General features: G+C 43.6%; 2 protein-coding genes across 2 annotated transcripts; one reads left to right on the forward strand and one right to left on the reverse strand.

The window, feature by feature from the left end:
• Window positions 1-5,626: 5,626 nt before the first annotated feature.
• Window positions 5,627-8,134, forward strand: mterf2 (mitochondrial transcription termination factor 2). Its single transcript, XM_071900375.2, has 2 exons — window positions 5,627-5,636; window positions 6,982-8,134. Exon 2 carries the CDS (start codon window positions 7,005-7,007, stop codon window positions 8,124-8,126), a length of 1,122 nt encoding a protein of 373 aa, XP_071756476.2. The 5' UTR covers window positions 5,627-5,636; window positions 6,982-7,004; the 3' UTR covers window positions 8,127-8,134.
• A 2,258-nt stretch (window positions 8,135-10,392) lies between these two features.
• On the reverse strand, window positions 10,393-16,419 carry LOC139912542 (dihydrofolate reductase). Its single transcript, XM_071900376.2, has 6 exons — window positions 16,052-16,419; window positions 15,425-15,474; window positions 15,171-15,276; window positions 14,300-14,426; window positions 13,741-13,856; window positions 10,393-13,036 (listed from the first exon to the last, which is right to left on the reverse strand). The coding sequence occupies exons 1-6, from the start codon at window positions 16,150-16,152 to the stop codon at window positions 12,934-12,936; spliced, it is 603 nt and encodes a 200-aa protein (XP_071756477.1). The 5' UTR covers window positions 16,153-16,419; the 3' UTR covers window positions 10,393-12,933.
• Window positions 16,420-16,955: the final 536 nt, after the last annotated feature.

Genomic DNA, 16,955 nt, shown 5'->3' on the forward strand with positions numbered 1-16,955 from the left:
AGGAATTCGGGGCCTCCTAAGACAACGCACCAGTACGGCGCTGCGTCTTTCATTGTCAGGCCGGAGAGTGTTAGTTTGGAGCCACGCTCAGACAGAATCACTCGACCCCTCAGATCCTCTGGGACGGGTATAGACTCGTCCTTCGAGTCCTGGATGAGGCTGTCTTCGCCTAAATTTCCACGGCGATGCCACTGCACACTGTGGAACTCCTCTCCAGTTACCTCACATTCCAGTGAGACCTTCCCGCCTTCAAAAAATGTTTTTTTTCTGGGTTCCCTTCTGGGGCAAAGAACCAGGAAGTACTGAACCACAGCAGAAGCGGAGAAGCACAAATATTCCCCACTGTGACTGTCAGAGACGGCAGAAATTACCAGTGAATAGTTTTCAGATTCATCATCACCTGATATGTACATTTCATCACTCTTTGTGCTGCCATCAGTTGATGTTAGCGACTCTGCCGTTGTATTGATTGTGCCCAGTGGCGTCTCCCATTTCTGGATTTTATGATCAGAGGGGCAATTTAGCACCACTCTGTCCCCTTGTGAGGCGAAAATATCCATGACATCAAGCATCGAGCTCTCAAGCAGGTATATGTTCTGGAAGCTGAGGCAGTCCAGACCCTTCATCACAAGACAATGAAAGTTCTGGCTGTCCTTTAACATTGTGCTGGGGACATGGAGCAACGCGCCGCCGTCTCTTACCTCCACAACACCCTGCAGCCCCTCCAGCAGAGGCTCCAGTGACACGCTGCTATCCAGGAGGAGGGTGGCCTTATAAGAGGGAGCAACCTCACAGTACCAGCGTATAGTGGTTTCCTCCAGACCTGCGGAGCTGCTGTTGCACCGCAGCTCAGCCCCTCCGTCTTCCTGCACAGCGATCTCTTCAGCGTGAACCTCCTCGTTGCACACAGAGAGCTGCTGTCTGTGCTGGTTGACCAGCGTTTTGTTCTGCCAGCACTCCCTCCTGTAAGTGCCCGCGTCGGAGTGTTTCAGGTGACTGATCTGCAGCCCGAGCAGATGCTGGTTGTTGGTGATGCTGACCCGACCCTGGAGGTCCGCGGGGGGCGTGGCGTCGGCTGAAGAGTTGCCCAGCAGCTGGTCTCCCTCTGGGGCCGATCTATAGATGACAATGTAGTCCACTCCAAAGCAATACCCCATCACAATGACACCTCCCTCCGGTTTGAATACAGGCTCTGGCTCCTCGCTGTAGGCCGTGTGGAGCAGAAGGAAGAGCAGAAACGATATTCCCCTGGTGGAGGTCATATTGTCTCTCTGTCCCGGGCCATGTGCCTGTCACACACTAGGACGAGTGCTGAAAGTATGCCTGTTTATGGGAACCTACTCTGGTTTGTCATTTGGGTCCCGCCTCCAGCTAAAATCTTGCCTGCCTCCTCTACCACATACTCACACAGACTTGCACAAACACACTGACAGCCTCAGACTGACAGACATGGACACACACAAGCACACACACACACGCAAGCATCCACCTATGTGCTCACACACACACACACACACACACACAAACATTGGGTGGGCGGCAGGATCAGGCAGAAAGCCATCAAAGTCATTAAAGTAATTTATTTCATTTATATGATTTTGACAAATGCAAGACAACCAATAAGGCCAAACAAAAGCCGAGGTGTGGAGACAGAAAAGGAAAATAAAACGTTACGCTCTTGATTGTCACTTAATAAAGTTGATGTGTAGTTAGACTGGTTTGGCTCAGCTGTGGGTGTAGTCTATCACCGTGTCAAGGGGCTGAGAGCGGTTAGAGGGTGTGTACGTGTGTATGCGTGTTTGTGTGTGTGTGCGCGTGTGCCTGTGTGCTATTGCGTGCATGCAGGCATGATTGCATATCTGCAAATGCATGCAGTGCATATTATGTGTACCGTCATGCTCCTTTCCATTGAGCAAACTAATCTGAACTCAATCTAGAAGTATAATCTAATCTGTCCATTTCTGTTGCTTGGCAATTGCCAGTGTTATTTTTTGTGTAATGTGGGATAAGCCACAACGTAATCAGAAACCATGGACATACTGCATCCTTGGGCAAAAGAACATTTCTGCGCATCAATGCTTTCAGTGGCTATGTTATATTGTATGTGGTGGAAGTTTTCTGTAATAAAAGAGACTTGGAAAGTAGAGTTGTCCTTCTGTTGTTTTTATTGTTTGAAAACAAGGCATAAGATGTTCACCCATCAAGTGTGTGGCACAAAAGAGCGAAATAATGAGCTTTGTCCACCCTTCTTATAATCATGTATGGAAACAGCTGAGTCATGAGAAGTCCGGCACATTCTTATACTTGAAACATTCTACGATTAGGATGCATCTGTGCAAGACAAAGATAAACGGGCTAAACTTTCCAGGGTCATCTTCACACAGTAGCCATCGGAAATGTACTGAGAGCAGACAACATAGAAATAAGACAGTGCTTAATGCATAGAGAAATAGAATGGTATAATATAATTTCCACTACATTGTACATTCTTATTTAACAGATGTGCTTCATATATCCAGTATATTCTGTCATGCTTTCATATTGTGAATGTCTGTGTTTGTAGTGTAGTTAATTTATTTTGTTAACGTTGAAGTCTAAGTTTGTTAGCCAAGCTTAGAGAATTAACATCATCACGAAGGAAAAGACGACTCGGGGTTATGATGAAACAACGGCGCACAGATTGATTTGACACAGCGTACGCTATCATGTAACTTGTCATATTACTGACGCCTTGTATTGCGCCGTATGAATCCTCAGGCAACAAATCTTTCAAGCTGATAAATGGTGCGAGAGAACTGTACTACTTGAATGATCAGTAGTTCTCTCACTGCCATTTCATTCAGGGTTAAGCAAACATTTAAAAAATCCGGTAAGAAGAGCACAAGGCTGAATCTGTTTTGCATACAATGTTAAGTAAAATTTCTCTATTATACTGCAGCAAAGATACTGATTGTTACCTGAAATGGGAAACAATGACATCTCAGTTCTTTGCGCTGGCTAATCAAGGCCCTTTATCTAGTATACAGACACATGCTCTCCCTCCCTCTGTCGTTCTCTCTCGGTCAGTTCCTCAAGTGTTCCCGCTCTCTATTTTGAAGACTGAGGACAAGAGGATTTTTGAGACTTGAGGACAAGCATATTGGCAGGGAAGAACCCCTTTTATGCAGTCTAATTATAGCCACCCAACAGGAACTAGGTGGGGCAGCGTTGGCATATGAGGGTCTCTAAATCAGGTCATCTGCTAGACTCTGGGCGAGGGAAATGGAGGACGGCACTGGAGATCTCAGCTCGAGTTGGTATGAGGTCAATGAGACTAGCTAGCGGCCTGTTGAGAAACATCCGGAGGTCTCTCTACCTGCGGCCGCACACAGCTACATGGTTGGAGAGACGGTGGAGGTGACTTCGCCCGAACTCTTAGTCTCTCCGAAGGCTACAGAGGGTGTGGAGAGGAGACACCTGCTCTGTTTTCAAGGACTCCCGTCTCTCAGTCTGGCCTGCGTTGGGAAGAAGCCACTGTGTCAGGTCAGGTAAGTGGGCAGTACACTTGCTGCGGAAAACAAATTTAGACAGGTTCTTCTGGACAAACGGACATGTTTCCAGAAGTCCTGCACGGCTTCGAACTCCGCAGTGTGCACAGGCTCGCTGGCCAAACTCAAATTCTTTGCATGGGCGCTCCCAGTTTATCACTGTCTTCCAATTGGTCTGAAATATCATGTGTTTGATGTGTTGCCCTGTGGAAAAGCTTCTCCTTTCATCATTTACATCTCCATGCTAACATCTTGTGTTAAACTTGTGTTTTGTCTCCTCGTTTTTGATTTAGCGGGCAAACATACATTTTTTTCTTCTTCTTGTCCTTTTTTTCAGCACAAGCTGAAATAAAACAGTTTCTAAATCCTCATATTCCCTCAGCTGCCTTTGTCACTCTTCCACCACAGACATTGCTGCTGTTGATGTTGTAGCTGTCTGAGTTTTGGTCACTGCTCTTTCTGGTTTCCCTTGGTTACAGTTGCCTCTAATTTTCATGCTCCCCCACTGGCGTGGAGTGTGAATAAATGAACAAAACAAAGCTGCAGTGAGTATAAAGTATACACAAATGTGTATACTTATGGGGCTCCGCGTTCGTGTTTCTATTTCAGGCAAGTTAGACTTCACTGTATGTATACCACCTCCTTTAATGTTACACAGCTGGCAGAACGGCCTGACTCTAAGTGGCTGAGTCACCCCATACTGTCATCTCCACCGATGCTTTTGTTTCTCCTTTCAACCCACTGGTTATGTCTACCTGTCCACACTGATTTTTGCTTTAATCACTATCTTTTTTTGCATTTTTAGTTCCATGTTCCTGTGGGACAAATTCCCTCCCTGGCCAAGCAAAGCCGCCTCTCTACACCACACACACAGGACTAAGCAAGGGTGTTACTGATCTTGTGACTTTGCTCAAAACCTTGATAACAACTCGAGTTTCTATTGACTTTATGCACTTTATGCATCAAAGAAACAATGATATCAAGCTGTTATGTTCTGCGGGCCCACATGATGCAATATGTTTCCATTTGTGAAGTGTTGGTATGTTTGTTTTAGCTGATACTGTGCGTTGATGTTGGTTATTTTTAACTGCCCATCCCACCCCCCACCCCCTCCGTTTTTCTTTCTATTAAAGATGCTCTGTTGTTTCACATGAAACTCAAGTGATTCAGTAAAAGATGTTTTAGATGTCAAATCTCTCTCTCTCTCTCTCTCTCTTTCTCTCTCTCTCTCTAGTGACATGAGAAGTTACACGAGAGAGAGAGAGAGAGAGGGAGAGAGAGAGAGAGAGAGAGAGAGAGAGAGAGAGAGAGAGAACTAAGCATTTATTGTGCAAATTAAAAAATGCACAGTACAATGGCATCCCAATAAAGGGGGTACAGAGGTCCACAATCTGTCTGAGAGACATAAGCTGTTAATAACAAGACTATTACCCGTGCCATAGTGTCCCCCGATGACCAGATGATTCCTGTCAACATATTGAACATAAAATGGAAACAAACATAAATCCGTATTCCCGTGAGGCCTATCATCTGTTTACAAGTATATAAACTATAATGAACCCGGCTTCCCACTCACCAGCAGCTCCAGTGCTGCTGAGGGAACAGCTTGCGGAGCTGGTGATCAAGCATCATGATTAAGCACCAACTGCGAGAAACTCTGTGTGCTCAGTCCAATTCAGCGCTGTGCTGATTACACTCATCAGGATCCCGTATGCTGCTGGGTTTTGAGGCACACCAACTGCTGTTTGAGATACATATTTTTGCCAAAATTATTTAATTGCTGGACATATGGCCTGCAATAAAAGACCAGAGCTTTGAAAAAAAAAGCGGAGGAGAAGAAAGGAATGGAGGCAACTGAGGCATAAAATCAAATGAGAATACCTCCCACATACACAAATCGTTTTTTCTACATTCAGCGTGACAAAAGCAAGAATATTTTCAAGGACAGACATGTTGTTTCAGACTTTCAAAGTGTTTCTTTGTACCATAGTGCAGTAGCCTACCCATCATCTCCTCTACATGGCGCTGTGGTAAACACGACTACAAACACACCGTAGAAGAAGAAAATACGTTTCATAACCAAACGTCACATCCTTTGACCGGCGAAAGGTAACACACTTTGTAGCAAAAATGCTTGAAATAGGCGTTTGTCAGTATATAAACTGAAATCTGTACGCATTTATACACCGCAATCTAACGGTAGAACCGTGTTAAATCACGTTATATTTCGCTATGTCGGTGGTTTCGATGTTATATCAGCCAGATAAATATGTCTTTTCGTTAAAAAATAGTAAGTGCAAGTGAGACTTTTATTTTGAAATGTGTTAAATAGCCTACCTATGGCAAATTTAATCAGTTTTCATTAATGTTCCGCCATGTAACACATAATAACAATTAGGCTCCTGTTCTGGCTTTTAAGTGTGTGGTTAAGTGTTTTCCATCCGCATCTGACATACAAAGCCTGATACTTCTGAACGAGGTTGGCGTTGGATCATTCATTCCCGCCGTGTGATGTCTGATTACCTGTGTCATGTCGAAGCAGTCAGCACACAAGACACGGCTGACAAGACAGGCTGGCTCTTGCCTTCCTCATTCACCAGTTAACCACCTGCAGACACCTGGCAGCTCTACCAGGAAAATCTTTATTTAGTCTTGATGTACCTGAAATATCAGTCCAGGAGCCATTAGATACGACTGTTATCCTCTCACCACACTAATCAAATACTCAACAGCTTGTGTGCTTCAATGCTCCATGAGCAAAAGCATGAAAGTAAATTACAAATCACTCTTAACGGGTATAATCAGCAAACATAAACCTGTTGTCAGTATATATATATAAAAAAATACAGTTAAGCATCTGAAGGTTTTCTGTCTGGTGGCAAATTGCATGTGGATCAGTGCAAAATGCATAATGTGTTTAAAGTCAGCAATTATTAGAAGTAGAAGTTCCCATGAACTAGACTAGCGCTACATACTATGAGATGTGTGTTTAGATTTCCCTTTGCCTGGCTGTGAGAAATCAGCAGGAGGTTCCAGAAATATGGTTCTGCAATTTATTACATAATGTTAAGTACACATTTTTGATTGCTAAAGCCCCTTTGGTGGCACATTGTGGTTGTGACTTCCTGGGGTTATTACATGATATTTATGTGCCTGATAGAACAGAACGTAATCATGATGAGAGTCTGTGATTGCAAACCCTCTGTCCTGCTAGCAGGTCAGGATGGGCCCAACTATAACATTGGCATCACAGAATATCACTTGCTTTACCACAATCATATGGTTAGATATGTTAGATTGCTGTGGAATCGGGAATTGTAATTGTCTGTCCAAACTGCCATTGTCAAGCTTCCTTAGCTGAGTTAGATAGGTGAAGCTAGTATTAGTTACTAGTTAAGTTAGTTACCTGCTTGGCTGTCATTCACTGCAGTCTCTTCTTCTCTCCCTCTCGTAGGTGGTCACCCTCAGGACTTTGCGATGTTGCGGCTGATTGCAACATGTCTGCAGTGCCAGCGAGTCCGAGCTCTTCCTCTACAGCTCAGGCCGTGTGCAACACTGAGCTCAGTGGAGAACCGGCAGACGGTGGAGGCTCTCTACGATCTCTCAGTGGACATCCAGAAGATCCGAAAACTGAAGGGCTGGGTCCTGCACCGGAACTCGGCCTACGTTACGGAGGTAGCGGACCTGCTGAAGGACATGGGGGCGTCGGGCGTCATCATTGCCCGGATCCTAGCGCTCCACCCGGAGGCGGTCCTCTGCAGCCCGCAGCAGATGCAGGCACAGAGGGAGCTATGGGTGTCAGTCTGCCCAAACCAGAGGGAGCTGGTTGGTATCATTGAGAAATTCCCCGCTTCCTTCTTCACGTCTTCCAGCCACCACGCCAACCAGCGGAACAACATTGCTTACTTCCAGAGCTTACACCTCAACAAGCGAATCATCACCAAGCTCATGGCCAGCGCTCCCCAGAGCTTCAGTCGACCGATGGGGCAGAACGAGGTGATGGTCCGCACCCTCCAGCAGGCCTACCTGGAGCTGGGGGGAGAGGAGGCCAACATGAAGATCTGGCTTCAGAAGCTGCTGAGCCAGAACCCGTTCGTTCTCCTCAAGCCGCCCGAGGTGCTGAGGCAGAACCTGCTGTTCCTGAGAGACAAGGGCTTCAGCACCGCAGAGCTGCTCCGCCTTCTCTCCAAGCTCAGGGGCTTCGTCACCGAGCTGAACCCGGACAGCATGCGTCACACCCTGGCTTACTCCCAGGACATCTTGGGCTGCTCCGAGGCAGAGCTGCGGGACATCGTGCTCAGCTGCCCCGCTCTGCTGTACTACTCTGAAGCTATTCTGGCCGAGCGCTTTGAGGGCCTCCTCGGCGCCGGGATCAGCATGGCTCAGATCGTAGAGACTCCCACCGTTCTGGAGCTGACCACACAGATAGTGAACCACCGCATCCAGAGACTGAGGGCGCATGGTTATGACATAAGGACAGGCAGTCTGAAGCCCCTAAATGGCACTAAGAAGGATTTTGAGATGAGCTATGGAGAGCTACGGCTGAGGAGAGAGAGGCCACTCTTTAACCCTGTTGCCCCTTTAAAAGTCGATGACTGACGGGTGTTATGGACTGATGCAAGTGAATAGATCAGTCACTGGATGCATGTTCTTCTTGTGATTATTGGTATTTACACTGTCATTATCAGATAAAACTGGGGTCTATGGGTGTGTACACACCAAGCATGTTTGGAGAGGTGTTGAAGAAATGTTTCAGTCAGAGGTTCGTCTTACTTGAATATATATTTATTGAAGGAGTCTTATAAGAGGAAGAGATGCACACAGCAGGAGGCTACGTACACTTCTTCCAAGAGGAATAGATTGAACCAGTCCTTTATGTATCTTACAAGGATGTACAGAATGTGCTGACATTAGAACAGGTCGCCAAAGTAGAGTAGAAGTTACACATATTATGTCTCAAGTTAGAGTTCCCATGGCCATTTTGGAGACGTCCTGGAGCCATTCTGACAACAAGACCTCTGGCATAGTCAGTTACGGCACAAAGGTTACAGTGAGGTGACCATACATCATGAAGCCTTACATTCCCTGAGGTGACCCCAATTCAGCTGTTAATACATATGTTAAGTTTTCTTCCACAAGCGGTTTATTTGAACTTTGGAGCTTTTCCTCCTTTAGTTTGGTTCATTGGGCAGCTATTCGATCTCAGGTGGCACCAAATAGCCGCACTGGCACGCCTGAAAATGCAGGTCTGGAGGAGTAAGAACATAATCTGAACCAACTACATGAAACGACCCCAAAACGCAAGGTGTTATGGGTAAAAGGACACGCTCTTACTCAGGTATTTGTTCATGTTCTCTAAGCAGGTGAAGAGAACCAGAATAGGTCAGTTGCAGACAGGTTCATCATGCTTAGCCAAAGGTACCCGGTTGTTTTGACCCCCCCCTCCCTCTCTCTTTCTCTGTCCAATGCACAAGCTACTTGTGAGTCTTTTGTGTGACTTTTGTTTGCAAGCTTTGGTTCGCAACAAAGTAAACCTTTCAACTATGGTTTTGACTGAAGAATCCAAACTGTAGGTGTGATTCAAGATGTGGTTCAAGATTTATCATTGAGTCAGATGGTACTATGCATGAATACCAGGGCAAATTCATTGCAGGTAAAAATGAATGTTGGAAGAGACAAGGATAATTATGTAATAATTCACAAGAGACATCTAAACATCTCATGCTGTTTGGGGAAGATGTAGTCCTTTGCCAAATGAACAATTTATTACAGCCTATTTACAAGTTACCTCATCACAATAACCTAATATAAAATGCCACCTGACATAATATAACTGTTTGATGATAGACGTGTTGACACATCTATCCAATGAATTACTGGAAAAACAGGAGTAAAGCTCCACAAATAAGGCTTCTGAAACCCTTTTATCTGCTGCTTGTGCCAGTGTCTCATTTTCACACAATGTACTTGGCAGCACAACTGTTCCCCTCGGGGATGAAATCTAACTGTGTCTCAGATTTTTATTGTTGCTTTACAGATGGAGACACTTTATTATAAGCTATTTCACCACTGAAATGTCACTTCATTACCATTTCAAATAATGACTTCAAATGCACCCACACGATGAGATAGGGAAAGGAAGGAATGTAAAGTTCCTTTGATTTAGATTGAAAGTGCTTTATTCGAACATATATTGCAATCTTTACTCAAAGAGCGGTTGGGATTCAGATCATTTATGCAAAATTGTTTTCCCCTTACCTTGGACTGTGTTAATGCGTTTGTCATATGTCTTTGTGCGTCATGTAGAGGCACAAAGACATTTGTGAGTGCTTTTGGGTTAGTGCACACATGTTTATTTTAGCGTAGGCCACAGAATCAATATGCCGTGTTACTGAGCATCATGCAAACTAAGCCAGGGCATTTGTTTTGAATGTTTTGAAGCCAGCAGAAGCCCTTGAAACCTGCTTAAGAGTGCGTTTTTAATGGGGAGTGAGCTTCACAGCTAATGAAGCCATGACTTAATGCCTCAAGGTCCCCTTGCTCTGGTAATGTGGATGATGGGGGTCACAATGAAGAGAGAGGGGGGACTTGTGTGTCCAGAGGCAGGGAGAAAAACACGTTAACAACTTCCACTTCCCATCTGCTGTAGTCTGCATCGCTCTCAGCATGGGTCCGTCGTCATGGCAATAGCCACTGGGCAGATGATGCGAAAGTGCATCCGGTAATGAATTTGAGCTCAGCAGACGGATGTTTGACTGGAGTTCATTTTCAAGCCATTTACAACATGGAACCCCCAAGGAGCCACAAGAGTACTTCAAGTACACCATGACAATAATATTGAAGGTCACTTTATTTTTATTTTTTTTACACAGGAGCAGTGACAATTCCTTTATATTCTTCATGTTGCAAGGTTATGTGCTGTGTATCAGATACTAAGTCCTAAATACTGAGAGTCCATCAGGAGCTTTAATTTTATCTGTGCCGAGGCAAGGCAGAAAGGAATCGTTCCCCGTGCGACTCGGTGCACGAGGCCTCAGGTGTATAAATGCAAATATGCCATAACCTCTATTTCTCACCCAAATGTTCCCTTGTCCTCTATCCGGGGCTCCGGCGGCCGACTGTCCTGCCATCCTCCGCCGCCGCTTAGCCGTGCTCTTCTGAATTACACAGACAAGCAGGGGAGGTTAATAAGAGGGAGAATAAATTGTCCTTTTCCATTTCTAACATGACACTGGGTGATATTAGCCACGCTTACACATTGCTTTTATGGGTCATAACTCACAGAGAACAGATGACATCCGCAATTAAAACCCATGATTTCCAGCTAAAGCCGGAGCATGGACAACTATTTCCGTGGTAAATACTCTGCGTTTGAGGTCAGCGGGATTTAAACTCCAGCCCAGGATGTTTCCAACTTAAAATTTGTAGGTATTTAATTATGTATTCTCCAAGAGCAGTAAATGTAAATGAAAAATAAGCTTTTTGCAACTTTAATATTCATCACAACTCAAAGAATGTTATTTTTAAATTATTTTTCTACCTCAGTGTTTCCAAACAACAAATAACAATGTAGAGGGAAAACCTCCCGTTACATTAAAATACATTTAAAATGCACATTTAGTTGTCATACACATTAGTGCCAGGCCATCAATCATTTTCAGCCTTAAAAACATCTTGAACCCCTTGTTTTGGACTGTTGTGGTGGGTCCTCCCTTATATTTACATTTGCATATTACACATTGATTGAAGATCAAAATTTTGAAACGTACAATTTCATTTGGAGGGTCACATTATAGGTAATATCACCCCATTTGTGGCATCTTTACACTTATAATCTATCAGATTCAGAACTGATTTAAGATTTTACTGACCATTTGGCACAGATGGGCCTGGCAATAAGCTGTATCACAGACATTTTGACCTCATCAGAGCCAGATCACAGCCTGAGGTGCTTCCGGTTGGCTGTTTGAAAGTTTAAATTGAAACAAGAGGTGATCTGGCCTTCGTCATCAGCGCTCCTGGACTGTGAAACGACCTGTGTCATCTTTTAAATCACTTCTTAAAACTCACTGTTACAGATTAACTTTGATGTAACAGCCTTTTATCGTTCTTTAATTGTATTACTCTGATCTTTAATTGTTCCTGACCTCTCCTTTGTGCCTTTATGTTTCTTGATTTTCTTACATTGATCTTTTTACTGTTGAATTAATGTTTTTGCTTTTCATTTATAAAGCACTTTGTAGCTGTGTTTTGAAAAGTGATATACAAATAAAGATTACTGTTATTACATTTAGTAGCCAGTGGATTCAGAACTTTCCAAGACAGTGAACAGAGAAAATGTGAAATAGAATCAAACTTAGAAATCCAAAATGTCTTTGGCTGGCAGCTGGTGGTAAAATCAAACCCTGCATCTCTCTCCAGAGAGACCGGTCATCAGTTACCAGCAGCATGATGTAGGCCCGCTGCACCTTGTCTTACTCTTATATCTCCATCTAGTGGCTCAAGGCATCACATGCAGCACAGTGCAAGAAGATATAACCAAACCACCATGTAACATTCCTCCATCGACCGGCCTGAGCAGCGACACGTCCCTCATGGTGAACAGATTCAGCTGTTTATCAAAGTGACTCCACTCCAGCATCCAGCTTTAGGAGGCGAACCGGTGCTGTAATTCACGTTAGTCTCTAAACCGGCATCTGTTGTGTGGGCCGGGACAGCAGCAGATCCCCGGTGACGCCGGCTGCTGGCTGACTCACCGAGAGGCATATTGGTGCTTTGGTCCAGACACAATGTTACTGAAGAGGAGGACAAGATGTGAAGCACTGACAGGAGACAAGGTAACAGCCAAGTACACACATCTGTATCCAAAGACACATGACTAACACCTACTTCTGGTCAACGGGCTGCTATGGTTACTCTGTTGATTTGTTATGTAATCGTGCAAAAGTACACTCAGAAACCAACTAAACATCTCTGGAGAGCTATAAGGCTGAAAGATTATAGGGACTTTCTTCTCATATTGGTCATAATATCCTACCAAATGGCAGTGATTGGGAAAATACTGTAGATCACCTATCTGTAGAAAGGTTGGGCTGCCGTTAAAGTGTCTGTGCTCACAGTGCTTCACATTTCTTTCATGGTTTACAAAGAATACAAGGTCATTTACATTGGCTGAAATAATGTATGATCCCGTTAAGAGTGTTAACAAGTCTTCAGCTTTCCTTTCATTTAAAAATACAGCAGCCATTCAGTCAAAACGCTCTCATTGTGGGTTTGGGTTGAAGCAGCAAGCCTCTGTTTTCTATCCAGGAGTTGATTCTGCAGTAAATGTGGAATGCTGACAGGAGGAGGGGAAAGGCACCGGAGTGACACCAGCAGACAGTTTTCTGATGGCTTCTTGATTTCCTCAGCTCGTCGTCTCCTCTTCTTCACAAATCTCTTTCTTGAATACTTGGAATTTGTACTTGATGCCGTTCTCCTCTTGAACTTCACTCGGTACACCAGGAAACCTTATTTGGAAACAAAAAAGGTGTTGTGGGTTCATCAGATGATAGAGTATAAAACCTAAAACAATTCAAAGACTGAGAAGCGGCTGTGTGTGGATGCAGCACAGAGGGAAAACAAAATCACTCAGTCAGTTTCCATTTGTTTCATGATTTGTTTGAACTGATATAATTTAAGCTACTGCTACTATCTTTATTTGATTTCTTATACTTTTTGGTTTTTGTAATGCAAAAATAAGGTCACAAGCTACTTTCAGTGAATGCAATTTTGTAAAATACAAACTTAGCTTTAATGGAAGCAACATTAACTGCATACTAACATAACAGCAACCAGCAATGTTAAGGTCAGCAAATTCTTTTAAGATAAGATAAACTTTATTATCCCTCATGGGGAGAGTTGTCTTAGGCAAAGTGCTCCACAGTGTTGCTCCATTAATGTCATCTATTTAAACAAATGACAACTCTGTCTGCCACATGACACGGATGTTTACTTTGTGACAAAGTGCAAAAATCACTTTCCCATGGCGCAGCGTTGAGGCGGATCCTGTGAGCTGTTCAAGATCAACAGTTAGCAGCTGTTTCAAAATAACTATCCAGCACAGTAACACTTGTTTTGATTAAGAATTTTTCAACCTCATTTTCATATCAGGGGGTTCAGACATAAGGCCACAGCCTCGAGGTGAGGAAAGCCTGCGCTAATAAAAACGTACCTGTGTTGCATTTTAAAGACTCTTCTGTCAAACTGAGGGAAGAAAACGTCGCAGTCAAAGTCGGCCATGACGTCCGTCAGGTAAACCAAGTCGCACCACGGGTGCAGCAACGCGTCCTGATCATGAAGAAGAGGCAACAGTGGCTGTAGGTCAGATACAGTATAATGTGCCTAGAAAACTTTACAGAGGCTTATGTGTAATGTTATAATACAGCAAAATATTAAAACAGAAGGATTAAAGCTGCACTAGGACATTTCACTTGTTGGCAGTTCCAAATGAAAAAGACGGTTTCAGCCCCTCAGTGTGTCTAAATTAAATAAAGGTTGAATGAATGAATGACTGAATGACTGACTGACTGACTGAATGAATGAATGAATGAATGAATGAATGAATAATTGCATGAATGAATGAATGAATGAAAATCATTCAACTAAAGGATCTACAGTAATGGTGAGTCCAGCTTTCACTGGATAGATCTTGCCTAGTGCAGCTTTAAATTTCCCTCTGCCTTGTCTCATCTTGTCTTCTTCTAGGCTCTGAATGGTTTCCACCATGTTACCTGGTACACCTGCGTCCCGCCGACGACCCAGATGGTCTCTATCAGGTCGGCGAGGGGCGGCTGTGCGGCCAGGCGGACAGCGCTCTCAAAGTCCTGACACAGGAAGTGGGCGTGATCTGGAGCAGCTCTGGAGGAGGAGAGATGTCACCAACACAGCCCATAAACCCCACACACACCCCCAAAACATAACCACACACACACACACACACACACACACACACACACACACACACACACACACACACACACACACACAACTTCACTATTGATAAATGTATTTTTCTTTTTTTACTATCATCCCAAGGGATATTACACCCTCTCTGAAGAATATAGTCTGACTGACAAGCGGTTTCATATCCACGGAGCTGCTTGTTAAAAGTTTAAGTAGAGCATTAAGCTCTGCTGAGCAGCAGAGTGGCCTTGTGGCCAACCTGGTTATTCATTCAGTGTGGACAGTGGCAAGAGGGAATGATTCCCTACTGAGGATAGTTCATTATTAATGCACCTTCAGTTAAGAATCCACACTGCTCACCTTGTAGAGAAATTCTATATTTGTTGTCGGGAACGTGTTCAAGTCAGAGAACGGTAGATTAAAGATGAAGGTTCAGAGAGAGACAGGTAGATAATCCAATAAATTCTCATGTCTCCCTGGACTGTTGACTATCCTACTATAGTCTTGCACATGATTAATTTTATCTTGTATAGTGACATAGTGACATGCTCTTTGTTGATGCAAAGTATTTTATGATATGGAGCTAGAGTTATGATATAGAGTTCCTTGTTGTGTGTGTGTGTGTGTGTGTGTGTGTGAGAGAGAGAGAGAGAGAGAGAGAGAGAGAGAGAGAGAGAGAGAGAGAGAGAGCCAGCTCACCTGAGCGTCTTACTCAGAACCACATGCAGAGTATTGGCCATTGGAAATAGACAGTCTGGGTTGGAGTACCAGCACAGTTTTCCCCACACCAGCATGTTCATCTTTCCTGCAGAAGATGGTTTGATACAAAACTCCTCATCAGCTCTCTGCCACATCTGATGGCACACACTGTATTACAGAGTGAACAGACAACAGCAGAAAGCCTCCACCAGCTCTTCTTCTTGGTACAGTAGAACTTGGATGTTGAGGATTACCTGGTCGGGACACTCCTGTGACATTGCTCAGAAAGAACTGGAATTCAGACCTGTGAAAGTCACATTTTTAATATTGAATAGACAGAAAAATTAGCTATAGATGAACTCACTTATTCTAACTTTCATTTAGGCTGCTTCTCTTGGGCTATTTTCCACATGGAAAAAGAAATATAGTAGCCTAACAGTACATTTTAGAAGGACTCTACATAAATATGAAAGCACAACTATAAGACCCTATAACACTCCTCCTCCTACTATTACTAATGATAAACTTTATAGCAGCTTGAAGTTTACAACGGAGCATGGGAATATTATACAGAGCTATAGGAATATTACAGTGATGCCATAGGAGATTAAAGTAGGCCTACGAGAAAGTCACTATAAACTCATTCTTGATTGAGAACCACAGACACACTTCACATCCCTATATGAACATTATATACAATATTACAGTGATACAAGATAGATATTTAAATAAAAAAATACCATTAAGTACGATAAGGTCACTATAAACTACAATTACAGGCATAATGTTGTAATAATATTGGTATTTTTGACTCAGCATCCTGTATGAACTTAATTAAGACCAGACTTCAGGCAACTATCCATGAATGATTTCACTCTTACGGTAACTGCCAGGGCAGATGTCCATCCTTTCCGATCCCCATGTCGTTACAAGCTGCTGCAATGAGCCGGACAGGTTTCTTCTGCACTTTGTCCCGGTTCATTTCCAACAGATCAACCAAACCGAGACGAGACTATAGGATCAGGATCAGGATCAGGATCAGGATGTAGTCGGGTTTATAACGCCCACCGGGCCGCAGTCGCTATTGGACAGGATGCGGATCGTTTCGGCGCATCCTTGCCAATAATAAGTGAATTGTTGTCCACTGTGTTGAGGTGTCGATGCGCTTCAAAGCCCCAAAAGCTTCTCCAAACTCCGTGTGAAATCCTGATCCTGACGGCCGTCCTGCGTGACACATCTGGATGTGATGTGTGTGAACTGAGAGCAACGTGACTGACACACGGTGGGCCGTCCTCCGGTGATTACGAAATATTTAGATCAGTACACAAGTCGACTTTGATGTTATGTTTGTACCTGTTGCTCCTACTTCCTCCAGCAGCTAGGGTTAGACTTGCTTTTATGTGATGTCGTCTTTTTCATCTTACTTTTATTTGATCCTTATAGTGTTTATTTTGGTTTTCATCTTACGGTTATCCTACTATTTACTTGAATGTTGCTCTTTTCCACCTGCTCCTGTCTGAATTTAATTCCTGTTCGTTTAAATTCATTTTCTGCATTTATTTTGACTGTCAAAACACTTTGTAAACTCAGTTTTTAAAGGTGCCATATAAATAAAGTTATTATTATTATTCCTATTCACTACAGTGTCCATGCAGTAGGATCCTACAGGGACTTAGTCTGTGGTACTTGGTAGTTTATATAATGATCTGATATGTTTTTTTAATCTCTCATGGTATTACTATATCATTTCTTTAGTATATTTGTTGGACCTAAAGTGGCCAAAAC

The sequence above is a fragment of the Centroberyx gerrardi genome, chromosome 4, assembly GCF_048128805.1.
Source record: "Centroberyx gerrardi isolate f3 chromosome 4, fCenGer3.hap1.cur.20231027, whole genome shotgun sequence".
NCBI lineage: Eukaryota > Metazoa > Chordata > Actinopteri > Beryciformes > Berycidae > Centroberyx > Centroberyx gerrardi.

Excerpts from the sequence above, each read along its gene's own strand:
- LOC139912542 (XM_071900376.2), bottom strand. The coding sequence starts at position 16,152 with ATGAACCGGGACAAAGTGCAGAAGAAACCTGTCCGGCTCATTGCAGCA. Across the intron at positions 15,475-16,051 it reads CATCTGCCCTGGCAGTTACC|GTCTGAATTCCAGTTCTTTC; the intron begins GTAAGAGTGAAA and ends TGACTTTCACAG. Across the intron at positions 14,427-15,170 it reads GTTCTGAGTAAGACGCTCAG|AGCTGCTCCAGATCACGCCC; the intron begins GTGAGCTGGCTC and ends CTCCTCCTCCAG.
- mterf2 (XM_071900375.2), top strand. The coding sequence starts at position 7,005 with ATGTTGCGGCTGATTGCAACATGTCTGCAGTGCCAGCGAGTCCGAGCT.